The 14,541-nt window shown below is 39.2% G+C and overlaps 1 protein-coding gene across 2 annotated transcripts in view; it reads right to left on the bottom strand.

Moving 5' to 3' along the window:
* Positions 1-1,119: 1,119 nt before the first annotated feature.
* The window catches only part of PARG (poly(ADP-ribose) glycohydrolase), a 68,499-nt gene continuing 55,077 nt past the window's right edge, over positions 1,120-14,541 (bottom strand). For both annotated transcript variants that reach the window (XM_064145378.1, XM_064145376.1), the window contains exons 16-18: positions 11,464-11,569; positions 5,314-5,442; positions 1,120-4,423 (exon numbers count right to left, since the gene is read on the bottom strand). In XM_064145378.1, the coding sequence (XP_064001448.1) occupies positions 4,260-4,423; positions 5,314-5,442; positions 11,464-11,569 (399 nt within the window). In that variant the 3' untranslated portion in view covers positions 1,120-4,259. The remainder of the gene's footprint in view (positions 4,424-5,313; positions 5,443-11,463; positions 11,570-14,541) is intronic.

Below are 14,541 nucleotides of genomic sequence, written 5' to 3'. Positions count from 1 at the left end.
GCACAGAATAAGGAAAGGAGACTTCTTGCCAATTTTTACTAGAGAACCCCCACTATCTATCCAGGAGAAACGCTACACTGGCTGACACACAAATACATCAGTGAACCTTACAGAGCTTATCTGGGTATCCCCAAGTCTGTCCTGTCACAGCAATCTGCTTAGGCTGAGAAGGGACAGCCTGTTTGGAATACAATGTCAAAAGCTGTGAAATGCAGCTGTCTGAGACTTCTCCATCGAAGTAATGACATAGGTGGGACGCCAGTGGCTTGCAGTGGAGAACAATGGGAAAAGCAGCCCTTGCAATTGTGCTTGGTCTCTAAGGAGTTTATCTCCACAACCTCCTACTAAGAATTAGTAAAGCATATTCCTGAGGATGTTTGCTGGTTAGATGAGTGACAGCCTGGGACAGCAAACTGGCAGCTGCTTCCCCACTGCAGCAGCAGAGTGGGAGCACCTTTCCCGTTCCCACATCACCTGGAATTTATGGGCTACAACACAAATGGCATCAAACCTACTCTACCAGTCACCATGCTACAAGTCCGTCATCTCTAGGCTAGCCAAAACTCAAACAACCTCTTACAGAGAGCACTACCATTTTGCCTATGTGCATGAAAAGAATTAAAAGTAAAACCAGGAACAGCAAACCATGAGGATGAACTGAGATCCAGCATACAGAACACTGGCTGCACCAGGCAGGAGAACGTCAGTCTCGTGTTTACAGTACATGCAACCTATTAGTTACATCTTTTTAGGATTTTATTAACTTTGATTCAGTTTTATATTCTCTATGAAGTTCAAAAAATAACAACTGACTTGCTTACCAAAAGCAAATTGGGAATTAACATCAAAGTATCTCCATATGGCCACACACACCTGTATGAAATCCCACGTTCATCCTAACACCCTTCCAGTTTATAGTAGTTATTGCCTTTTACATTGCTATGCCAGAGGGGAGCAACCACTACAATACTGTACAGAAAGAATAAATTACTTGGCTACATTTTATGTGTCAAAATACTTGAATAATTAGATTTACTGATAGAACTATCTGTACTAGTGCCATGTACATTCAAAGACTGTCCTGGAAAGTCTATCACAAAACAAAGCACACAATATTGCTTCAGTTGCAGCTTTTTAATTGTATTCCTACAAAATTATGTAAACATCAGCATACAGATCCAGAAAAATCAATAGGATGTAATGGTGCATAAACTGTAAGGTCAGAAGAATGTCAGGAACACTTCCAACAGTTTATAAATTAATATATACACTAATAGGTACTCATCATTAGATAAGAACACCTCAGAATTGAGGAATTTACAGCAAGAGCTGTAAATAAACAGAAGTGCTCCAATATCAAACTTGACTATGAGGCAACACTGCAATCTACATGACTGCCTGCCATTATTTCATACTGAGTGTTCAATTTAGCTGCTAAAAAGTATAAAACAGAAGTTTTGGTAGGAAGTTTATTTCAAATCATATAGCAAACAGCCCTAAAGTAATAAATTCCCTTTCAAAAAACCCCAAACAAACAAAACCACCACCAACAAAAAAACCCACCAAGGAATGCTTCATAACTAGGTTTCTAGAAGAGTGAAACTGAAGCTTACTAGGCTGTACTGGCATCTCCATTCCATGCTACTTCAAACAGAGTACCAAGAGGCATCTCCAGCTAATGTGTTAAGTTGTTTATAAATGGTGGTAGAGGGAAAAAGAAAGATGTAGAACACATACTGGGCCAATGCAAAATTCCTGCTTCCACCTGCAGCATTCTGAGCAGTTTAGCTCTAAACTGATTTAAGAAGTCATGGGAATGTAACACCGTTGTGAATTTGACAGCTTGAGGCTAACTTGCTTAAATGCCTCCCTAGAGCAACCAAAAAAACAATATCTTCATCCTGTCCACAATGAATTTATCCTCCAAGTGTTCTTATGACATTGTCCTTTACAAGTTCAGTGACACACAGTAGAACGCAGGATATATCACTCATTCAGGTGACACAGTAAACAGAAAATGAATCATTATCTTCCTTTCTTCTGCCCATGCAGAGGGGAAATAAAAAGCATAGCAAACACATCCTAATCTCAAATAAAAGGCATTCTTCCCCATGTCTGAAAATCCTCAGATATCAGTGAAAATGCAGACAGAATAAAATGACTAGCATTGTCCTGGAAACACTGGACACTGCAAACACTCTCTTAACTGGATACCCTATAACATCATCTTTATAGAGATTCTTCTCAAAGCTAAAAATATCTTTCTGCTTCCAGAGCTGAACAATTTTATGCCATCTTATTTTGGTACAATTTCCATACCTGACCAATCGCTTCCCCTCACAATGAAAATAAATATTGCACTAATGAAGATGTATTTACTTACAGTAAAGAGGAGGTCACATCTAGCCACCTAAAGCTTTTTGCTATAATTCCTTCCAGTTTAGGAATCAATTCTGTTCACCTTTTCTATAGGAAATCCTGAGTACTGAGGTGAAGAAAGTTTGGCAGATAGCACCAGTTTTCCATCACTTGTCTTAATTAACAAGGTACATTTCTCAGCAGCAGCAATGCATCCAGAAGCATTATCATAGTTGATCCTAAATGCCAAGTGAGAGCTCAGCAGAAAACAGTGTTATTTCTTTTGCCAGAACGTGAGCCAAAACTGACACATTAGGAGTAGGAAAAAAGATTTCCACTAGCTCTGAAAGTGAAAGTTGCAAACACAGAAAAACACCTGACATTCCATCCCAAATATTTTCCTCCTAACAGATGAGGGTAGAGAAAACTACTGCTGGTGGCAGGAGGAGGAAGAAACAAACTGCTATGTCTGTCACCATCCAAACACCATGCTTCCAATCTGGTCATTCAACATGAATGCAAATGCAGCACTCTGGAGGTGTTTATAAATGACCCAAACTCTTTGCTATTGCTTCCACCACAGCAACTCAAGAAGTGAGCGTTTTGTAAGCCATACTACCAGCAGCATTTAATTACTGTGTTGCATTTGGAGAGGTTTTATCTGACACTAACCCATAGCATTTGTTGATGCTAGAGCCACAGCTCACTATGTTTCCTGCTGTGGTTTTTACTTGCATTGCAAAACTGGTTGCAGCAGCCCTCACAGACTTAAACTGTGTTTAAACCACTAATAGACAAATCTTTCATTGTATGTAGACCTGGAAAAAAAGTTCTATCACAGATGTATCTGCAGGTTTGTGTAAACTATTAATGTACTACAACAAGACTAATTTGGTATTCACAGAGATAGTAATAGCAGAGTTTTACACATCTTTTGCCCTCTCTTCATTGGCAATGTTCACACACCTGAAAAAGCAACGGTGCAAACTCCTATTGAGCTCATGCTCTTGTCTATAGCCTAGAGAATTTCATCCTGCTGATATGTGATTTCCATTCCCTCACTCATGTTATCCCATGGGGATCTTATACTCACATATATGCATACTGCAGTAAAAAACTGATATGACAAAATAAATACAGCTAACAGACCTTAATTCAAATGATATTGTCAACAGTGAACCTAGGGAAACTTCCCTTATACTGACATGCCTAAGACCTTGTTCAGTATTGTAACAGATAGCACCAACGAAATGACACTGAGGAGTTTCATGTCAAAATATTTTCCTCTGCTTCTAACTTTGGTCAAACTTCTCAGTTTCCCACATTTCGATGTTTCCCTACTTCATACTAACTTTTGTGTCTGACTTGATAGAGACAGTGCAGCTCTGGAACGCATTATAGCTCCTCTAGAAGCTTTCAACCATTTGTTACAAAAAATAGACTTAAACCAGGATATTTAAAGTTACATGAATAAAAACGTTGGTAAGAATAATGAAGACACTGTGGCAGTCTTAAGAAGGTCATCAAATGATGACAATTTTCAATATGATCATCCCAATGCTTCTCTCTAAAATGATCCCTGGAGTTTCACGACTGCCTGTTCTCCAGCACTAAGCTTGCATGAAAAGTCTTTCAAAAATAAAGGCAAAGGAGAGCAGAAAATGCAAGCCAGATGGCCAAAGAAATCTTTTTCTATACACATATGAACAAAGTTTTAATGCATGAAACCATCAAAACAAAAGAATCTTGTGTCTCCAGCGTGGGTTTTCTTTGGGTGTTACACGTAACTACCAATGCAGTCAATATATATTAAATTAAGCCAATTCATACATTATACCCAGCAATCCACACAATAGACCAGTGGGAGGAGATGAACAATATTCTGATCAAAGACATGTATTTTAATCCTCAATGCACAACCCTTTTTCTTCATCATCATCAGTAGAATCTGCACAGGACTCAACGGTGTTGTATATGAAAGAGTACAACTTGACATCTGGTCCTGAAGTAGAACAGCTTCTGCATTCTTCATTGTAATATCTCAGTAACAGCCTGTAAATGTCCCCTTAAAAATAAAATTAAAACATTAAAACCATGTTATATAAGGACTGCACAGTTGCAAATGATGACCAGAAATGCATTCTCACACCAAGACAGAGGCTAGGAATGTGTCTTTAAATGAGCAGTGAAAGAGGAGGTAGACAACTATTTAAGGGCAATATGACTGTTTCTAAGCTTGTTCAGAATATAGGGTGGGCTCTCACAGCTTTCTCCTGGGCTTTCTGCATAAGCTACCTGAATATCAGGTAGCCTAAGTATTATGTACAAACAGACTGCAATTATCTAGACTTGTGTTTCTGTGCCAGAAAGTAAAGGCATTGAACAATTATAATGAGGCAATGGATACACTGCTTTTCTTATAGAATCATAGAATCAACCAGGTTGGAAGAGACCTCCAAGGTCATCCAGTCCAACCTAACACCCAGCCCTAGCCAGTCATCTAGACCATGGCACTAAATGCCTTATCCAGTCCTTTCCTGAACACCTCCAAGGATGGTGACTCCACCACCTCCCTGGGCAGCCCATTCCAATGGCAAATCACTCTCTGATTGCATCTTGCAGGATCAAGCCAGAATCACTAAGACAAATCTATACCAAGAATGTGTAAGCACATTTTCTCTTTTTAAAGAGTTTAAAGTTTTGTGTACCAAATCTATTTTCCAAATTCCTGAGTGTAACTCCCAAGTGAATTAGAAAAGGATTCTAGAAGTCTTCAAGCAGACAAATATTATGCAGCTGAGCCTCAATCAGAAGTGCTCCCCACTCTGAAACTGGTATAAACAAACTGACACCTGCTTGCTTGTGTTCAGGACTTGATGAGAGCAATTCTTATTGGACAGCTTTCACTTACAGAGATAGTTAAGTCTCTGCTGCACAAGATTTCTTTATGCTCACCAATAGTTTGGCCCTTCTCACAGAGGAAAGTGTGCATGCTGTAAATATCCCGCATCAGCTCCACATCTCCAAAGGTAAAGTAAACAACATCACGTCCAGCTTCAGCAGCTGCCAGTATCTGTATTAAGGCTGAAATAACAAAACAAAAAAACCCCAGGGATCACTTAAATGAATACAGGGTACAATGATTTGCTGAAGGGAAAACTAAAACAAAGGCTACAGCAACTAATCCTATCACCCATTATCAGGTGAACACTGCAAAGGAGTTTGAAAAATTGATAAAGTATTATTTCCAGAGACATGGATCTACTGGAGAGAATGCATAGATGATTAAGGGGACTTGAACATATCTCCTATGAAGAAAGGTTGAGAGGACTGGGTCTGTTTAGTCTTGAGAAGGCTGAGAGGGGATCTTACTAATGTCTATATATATCTGAGGAGAGGATGTCAAGATGAAGTCTCTTTTTGGTGGCACCTGACGACAGGACAAGGAACAACAGTTGCAAGCTGGAATACAGGAAGTTTCACCTCAACCTAAGGAGAAACATCTTTACTGAAGGTGACAGACCCTTGGATCAGGCTGCCCAGAGAGGCTGTGCACTTCTCTCCTCCAGAGACTTTCAAAACCCACCTGGATGCACTCCTGTGTGGTCTGCCCTAAGTGATCCTGCTTTGCCAGGAGAATTGGACTCGATAATCCCTGGAGGTCCCTCCCAACCCCTAACATCCTATGACTCTATTATGGCTCTGAGCACTGAAGAACTCTGCTAGAGTCACTAGTGACAACCACTCTTTCTTTACAGATAAGCAATGTGATAAAAATCAAAGGGATGTTTGGGGTCCTTGTCTGTCCCTAAGCAGCATGCAGCCATTAATTATCCAACAGCATATCCTAATTCAAGCTGCTTGCATCAAGTCACAAATAGTGGGGTAAAATACATCCATAAGCAATTCAGTTTCCATTCTCTGACACCCTTCAGAAGCAGTGGAGCCAATTCTTACACTAGATACACAAAACGAGAGCTAACTCAACTTGCAGCTTCTAAGGGACCTATTGTTCTGCAGCCTCTTACTGCACAATTTAAGGTGTCTACCTTACCTGTAGAAGTAAACAGAATGGAATATGGTGTCTCATTCTGACCTACAAAAGTGAGTGGTGATGCCAGAAGTGTAATTCAGGTTATTTAACTTTCAGCTTTATACCAAATTCTGTGAATAGAAAAGCAAAGTCTACTTTGAACATTAACCATAAGGAAGCATCCTTGGTTTTATTTCCAATCTTGGAAACAGATTTTTCAAGATTAATTTTGAGAAATCATCCAGAGTATTGAACAATGGTCCAGCTAAGCCAACCTCATGACCCACTGCAACTGCAGAAAGTAGTTCTAGTCCAGCTACATTTTCTCCCTTTTCACCCACTTCCTGACTGCTCTGCAGCTCTCTGGTTATCATCAGACATCTCAATGAGCCAATCCCATTCAGCAACTTGGCAGAAAAGTTATACAACCAAACAATAAAAGCTAATTGTTTTCTGCTAGATATGCAGTGGAACTGGCTGAATGAAGGCTTTGCTAAGGGCCAGTGCTGATGCAAGGGAAGGCATCAGACTACGCAGCCAAGAACAAGCAAGGGGAGAAGAAAAACCCTTGTAGAGAACACCAAACTGTTAACAGCAGCACAGCTTTTCCACCAAGCAGTACTGTGAGGCTGGAGTGTCACAGATGCATGCAATCAATCACATCTTCATTTCAGGTAATGCTAGAACAGGGCAAATAATGGACCCCAGCAAATATTTAATCTATTGTGACTTGTCTTATTTCAGAGCCTATGGGTACAGCTCTGATATTAATTCTTTCCTTTTTCTACCCAGTAAGCAGAGTTAATTAAAATGTGATTAATATTGTCCTTTTAAAGATTAATTTTAAGTAAAATAGCACATGCACTGCATTTCCACCTACTAGTGGAAACTAAATAGAAAGCTGATCATGGCTCAGCTCAACTGTCTTGAACATTTTTCAACAGATCTAATAAAAGACTGCATTCTTCACTCTAAAAAAGCCCAACCTTTATTGCAAACCCACAGCTAACATTATAAATGACATCATTCACATGTGAAATTAATCTCAATCTGGGAATGATATGTTAATTAAACTACTGAAGCAACTCTAGATTTGGTAAAGCTTCAGTAGTTCAGCTTTTAAAGGGTCTAATTTGCTGGCACAGGGGAATAGAACCTAATGATTCTTATTATTCATTCCAAACAAACAGTACAGCTTCAGTTTACAGAATATATTAAAATTCCCTCCTGTTTATTTTGAATTGCTGGTAAATCTTATGAACCAAGGGTCAAATTTTCTGTCACGAATTAGGCCTCACAACCTTCTGGGCATTAATGACATAATAGCATGTGAAATTTCCATGCTGCTGAGGCAATGGAGTCTCTGGGTACAGGGCACTGGATGGATGAGGGCTCTCTTGCTCCTTGCACCCAGCTGATGTGATGCTATTTAACTCTCCTAGACTCACACCTGAAACAATTGGCTATGCTGTCATACCTTCTTCTATGACATAGCGAGAGTGACAGAAGCATTACCCAAATCCCTCTGGGACCCAGCTATCCTCACAAGCCCTACAATTTCTAGTCCCTTTTAGTAAGTGGAAAGGTTGTTTTCACCATGGACTCCATGCTGTTGAACTGCTGTGGCAGTGCAGCTCAAATCCAGAAAGCAGAGGGAGGAGAAGTGACAGTAGAGGCAGAGCTGGGGCAAGCAGAGCAGAATTCCACTGCTGCAGGCACAGCAGTGGCACAGAAGGCAGAACACCCAGTCCTCCCCAAGCCCTTGACTACTGCGTAAGATCAGAACTGCAGTATCATCACAGCAGCACCTCAATATCACATATATTTACATGATGCAAGGCAGGTGCTTGCTCTGTCTCCCACCAATCCTACAAGGGTCTTTAAATGCTGATGGCAGCCTTCCTATGGAATTTTATTTTCTCAAATACAAATACTAACTCAACTACAGAGCTCTTTCTCACAACTTTTAGTTACATTTACATAGTTGCGAGATGCCTCCATCATCTCCTTTGTGTTTTCAATGAAGCAACTTCTCCACGGTGTTTCTGCAGCTAGTAACTATTAAATCACCCTCTGGTTGTGAAAGCAAGACAACTTCCTCCAACTTCTCCCAGCTGCAGAAACTTTTGTTTTCATTATTGAAAGTCTTTAAGTTCATACTAAAATCATTCTGAAATAGCCTTGATTTAGCTGGAATCTGTTTTTTTCACATACTATGTCTTGAATTTACAAAGCTAGATTTTTTTTGGTTCCTTTGGTGTCTGCATCAGCCATGACCTTCAGTGAAACAGTATTTTATACACAATCACGTTTCTTTAATCCATTAAAAAAATCATAATGCATTGTGGTGCTTATCCACTTATATCCAATTACAGCAAATACTTTGGTGGTTCTGAAGCCTCTGTTACAGATCCAGATACTACTTCTGAAAGGATAAGCATGTATATTTAAGACTGTTACAGGAAACAGTTAAGATTTTCAACCATGGAAATAGTTTTATTATTGCAATACACTGTCAAACCTGTGTAGGTAACAGAAGCTATTCATTTGGGTTCCACAAAGGCACAGTACTGACAATATCAGAGTCTTCTAAAACATATTCTGAAATTAAAGATGTATGACACCCTATGAAGTGTGAAAGACTATTTTTTAGTGCAAGAAATTTGTTTATACTGAAGTGAAACCATTAAGCTGCCAGAATAACCCTATACAGCATTCTAGAACACTTATGATTAGAATCATAGAATCAACCAGGTTGGAAGAGACCTCCAAGATCAGCCAGTCCAACCTAGCACCCAGCCCTATCCAGTCAGCTAGACCATGGCACTAAGTGCCTCATCCAAGCTTTTCTTGAACACCTCCAGGGACGGTGCCTCCACCACCTCCCTGGGCAGCCCATTCCAATGCCAATCACTCTCTCTGTGAAGAACTTCTTCCTAACATCCAGCCTAGACCTCCCCTGGCACAACTTGAGACTGTGTCCCCTTGTTCTATTGCTGGTTACCTGGCAGAAGAGGCCACCCCCCACCTGGCTACAATGCCCCTTCAGGTAGTTGTAGACAGTAACAAGATCACCCCTGAGCCTCCTCTTCTCCAGGCTAAACAGGCCCAGCTCCCTCAACCTCTCCTCATAGGATTTGTGCTCCAGGCCCCTCACCAGCTTTGTTGCCCTTCTCTGGACATGTTCCAGCACCTCAACATCCTTCCTGTACTGAGGGGCCCAGATTGTGTAGGGAACGTATGTGAACTGGAAAAGACTATGTCTGGTTATCACACATCAAATGCAACTCCACTCTGACAGAAAAGCACACATCACAAACTACTGTAACTCCTTTTGTAGCTCATGGTTTACAATAAAATCCTGAACCCACCTTGTTTCTAGTCAGCATTAGCACAGAGAAAAGTGTCACCTACTGAACAGCTAGCTGCATATCCCATGGCACATCACTGTCATTTAATTCTCTTTAGCAAGTGCTGGATTTTCAGCAACAACTAAGAACTTCAGATGAGTTTACAAGAAGAGTCACTTAAGTGCAACTTAAAGCCATGTCTATCTTTGTAAGGTTTAGCAGAAAAATGAGAAGACTTAAGAGTACACACATATTTCAATACACTTTTCTAACATCAGCAGCACTTTAACTTGCTATTGTTAATTCTTGCAGCCTTTGGGAAAAAAAAAGTTGATCCAAAACCAGATGAAAAAATAAATAAATGAAAGCTTAAACTGTAACATTGAATTGAAATTGAACAGAGAGGAAGATCAAATCTTTACACACTCCTGTTCTGCCTGGGGCTCATACTCAAGTTTCAAAGTACCACATCTCACAGCTCATTTCTTCGTCTACATCTATGACTTGTCTTACGGATCACCTCACCAAATGGACTCAGCTCTGGTGGCTCTTTGTCAGCATGCTTCAGTTTTGAGCTCTGATTGATGAGGAGAGTAGCTAAAAGCATTGCAGTGAGCAATCCTTACTATAAATTCAGTGAGGAGCAAGTAATGACTTAGATTGGATGAGCCATACTTTTTATCATACATTTAAAAACTATGCATGTGATATTACAGTTCACATCCACAAGGAAGCCTTATGCAAATCAAACCATTTATTAAACCTTCCTAATAAGTGAGACCAGATCTTGAAGCACATACAACTTCTGATACTGACAATCTGCACTTGGCAACCCATTTTATCTAATGGAAGTCAAAAAACAACTGTCAGGAAATCAATGAGCATTGCAAAAATAAAGAGATGCTCAGTGAATAAAACACATTAAGAAAACTTATGAAGTTGGTAGCCTGATTATTGCTTGTCTCCATGTAACTACCTAAAGCTGTTTGGAAAAGCAAAAATGAAATACTCTCCAAATGTCTGAAAAACAGTAAAAATGGAAATTTCTACTTAGAGCTATATGGATCAGGATAACAATTTAAATGTCAGGATTCATCAGTTCTTGACTTGATGGGGAAGTCTTAATGAATGTAGGCATGTGATGTCTGCTGCATAATTAACTACTCTAATTAAAAATAAAAGAATACAAGGATGTGAGCAATAGAGCAGGCAAGTCAGGAAAGAAGGAAGCATGTCTAAGTGACTGAAAACTTCTCTGGCATACAGCAGTATATTAGGAGTAAAACTAAACATTAAGTATTGCCAGCAAGTCTTGCAAATCCCCAGGAACTTTAAATGGCTTTGCAGAGTTAGGCATAATCTAAAAAGACTGCTCCAGAAAGGTCATCTGACAGAACTTTTGTGAACTAGTATCACACATCCATGCTTTTGAAGGTCTCAGTGCTAAGGGTGCTTGTAAATCCAGCATTTCTCCATTGCGTACTTACCTCAAACGCAAAGCAGCACTAAACACAGGGTGCATTTTTATTGTTCAAGGTCACATTACTCACAGCCTACAGATCAAAGCTAATGATTCAGTTTACTATTCTGGTTCTTGGCTAAAATTTGTAACTCAGAACAAAAATACAAACCAGAACAAAGTACTTAAACAAACAAAGCAAGCTAAAAAAAGCCAAAATCTAAGCTGAGTCATTTGGACATTCGTGAACAACCATAACTTACCTTTTAATCGGGAGTCCCCTCCAAAGGCACCACATCCCCAGTTTCCTGTGGCTATTGCAGAGAGATGTTGAGGTGGAACACTGGGTCGAGAGAAGCCACAGTATGCCTGCAAGAGTTGTAACACGAAGTTGACAAGCAATCTGGTGTAATAAATTCAAACAATAAGATGAAACAATAAATCAGCATTGTCTTCTAGGAATACCAAATTCAAACTCTTCCAATATATCATTAGTATCCCTTTAAATTTAAGGTTAACCACTCAAGAATTTAAGGGAACAAAAATTTTCCTGTACTTGAATCTAAGTTCAAAATTAGATACAGATGCTGACTCCCAGGGCTTTTAACTTAGCTATGGGAAACTGTCCAGGATAGTCAGATTGTATGATGTTTGTTGCTTTTGCACCCATTTAGCACACATCACAGCTGAACTGCTGTGTCCAGTATTACCAAAATTCCTCAGGACTGAAAATAAAATACAAAATGCCACTTCAGAATACAGATCTAATGCAATAAATGAGGACAGGAGGAAGAAGTGTGATATTCACTACGAAATCTTGAATAAAGGCAAAGGATTTCTTGCATACAAAACCAGGACAGGTCTTCAGAATTCTCAATAGTACAAGAATTCATTGAAATGGTACAAGTGTCTGGTACAGACTGGAGTACCAATGGCTTCATTCTGATCTCATCAGAATGATGATTTCATCTCATCAGAATGGACCAAGTAAGCTACTTCGGCTGTGTGGACAATAATTCTTCAAATACCATCCTCCCAGTGAGGGAAATGGATTGCTGTTGCAACAGGATCCCATTTTCTTTTCAGCTTCCACTTAGTAGACATGCATTTCTCAATTCACCAGGACACAGAGAACAAAAACTGTCTCATTGGACAATAAGAAAGTCAACAAATGCTTGGAAGGACTTCAGCAGTAAGGGAGAGTAATAGATAAAGTTTTTCCCAGCAAATAAAAGGCAGAGATTAAAGTAGTAATAGTTTTTTAAAAGCAACTAAAATGCACCATATTCATATAGGTTTCACCTGGAAATACAGCAATATGAAAGCTTCCTGTGCAATCTGTAGGTTGGCCACAACTTCAAATATATAGTATCATATTGTTTTGAAGTTGTGATGTTCACAATTGGCTTGTTTTAATATGAAACTGATCCATACTTCTCAGTTAACACCACCGGAAACAAGTGTTCTGATACTGTAATTCTTAGGGACACCATTCTTGTCAAATATGAAGCTGTCTTTTTTCAGTTGATAGCTATCAAAAACAGGCTTAATGACATTTACAAGAGGAATTGCAAGCCCAATTCTAAGTCAGCTGTTCCTTAGGATTTGGGAAGTGAAGTTTGAATTAGAAAAAATATTGCTAGTCAGTCTTTATTAGGCAATTTAATCTTAAGAGGCTAGCAAGGATGGTACAGTGACATCTCTCACATATATCTACATATCTAAATGCTGAAATCAAATACAATCTTTCCCCCCCTGCCCCTTTCCTGAACATCTGTCTTTAGACAATATTAATCCAATTATCTGATTTTTTTGAGTATGGGTTGAATGAGAAACAAGAGGTCACCCTCAGACAGCTGCCTCTAACAGAGAACATGCAGTTCTTTAAGGCAAATGGATCTTAAAAAGGAGAAATCATAGAGGCTTATAAGCAAATAAAAAATTATAAGAAGAATCAGTTTCACTTCTTTCCTAATGTCTAACAGAATAACAGGCAAACAAAAGAACCTCTGGACACTGGGCTCTGTCTGTTAATATACGATGTATTTGTATTTCCAAGCCTATGTACATATACTACATTTACTGAGTCATGATTTTATTAAATCATAACAAAAATAGAGCTGCAGCTTGTTCCATCAACTTGTTTACATCCCAGAAAAATCTTAGGGTTAGTATTTTTTAACCAAGCTGAGAAAGCTCATAGTACATTCCAAGATATTTGATTTGTTAAAATATTAGAGAGCCTCCAATACATTTAATGAAATTTTACTGTAGTAAGCAGACAATTCTCAGGCTTAACATTTTCTTTAAATACCAGTCAGCCCTTATCTAACAACATCAACCAAACTGACACACTGTGTAGGAGTGTGGACCTAGCATAACTTATTTTAAAAATCAAATCTAATCTACAACATTGGAAATTGTAGGCAGATTATAAATTCTATAAGCTTCAGTAATATCTTAGTACAAAATTACAATTCCCTACTACAGTGAATTTATTTACTATCTTTTTCAGGCCTCATTTCATTACCAACCACGAAGAAACAAGCTGACAAATGTTAGCCAAGATGCTAAGGTTTTACAACTAAATTAAATTATTCCTTCAGCACTACATCATTTCAGAGGGAGGGGGGAAAAAGGAGCTTTCTGGTATATTCTGTCTCCCTTTCCAGCTGAGAATTAACAACACACAGCCTTATGTTTGTCTTTATTTAAAATCCTCCTTATACTATTTTACAGCCTCTCATACTACAGAAAGCAAGAGACTAACAGCAGTAGTATTATGCCCTTTATTTACAACACTCTAGCCAAAGCAGAGGCCAGCTGCATCTATAACACAGAAACATGCTAAGCAGACTTTATCATTACAAAGTTTTGAACCCAAATATAAACACATCAATACAGTGCAACTCTGCAAGTCTCCTTGTACTCAACTGCCGAGTCAAACCAGCATTGCCACTGCTGTAACACTCCACAGACCTCTCAATGCTTATGCCTTACGCTACCCATGCAAGGTCCTCATTCTGGCTCATTTTCAACTTAGGAGAATTTGATGTATGAGCTGGATATGGATAGTAGGCACCTTGTTTGGAGAGAACCTTTATCCATAGGATGAGAACAAAGGCCTTGAAAACACTGGTACAGGTTGAAAGCTAAGGCTTCAGAACTATAAACAGCTCACTGCTGGCAATTACTAGTCACTGAAAAAGTAGAACCTCAAGATCTGGGAAAAGACCACTTTAGCTTCAAGAAAAGGAGCAGCAGCAAAGCAAGAACAAGTAACATGAAAAACTCTGCCACAGCTTGGAAAAATAACCCCAGGTTCCCAAATGTTATGTAGC

The sequence above is a fragment of the Pogoniulus pusillus genome, chromosome 6 (genome assembly GCF_015220805.1).
Source record: "Pogoniulus pusillus isolate bPogPus1 chromosome 6, bPogPus1.pri, whole genome shotgun sequence".
In the NCBI taxonomy this organism is placed as follows: Eukaryota; Metazoa; Chordata; class Aves; order Piciformes; family Lybiidae; genus Pogoniulus; species Pogoniulus pusillus.
The sequence above is the reverse complement of the archived record's forward strand: the minus strand, read 5'-3'. Positions and strand labels throughout refer to the sequence as shown.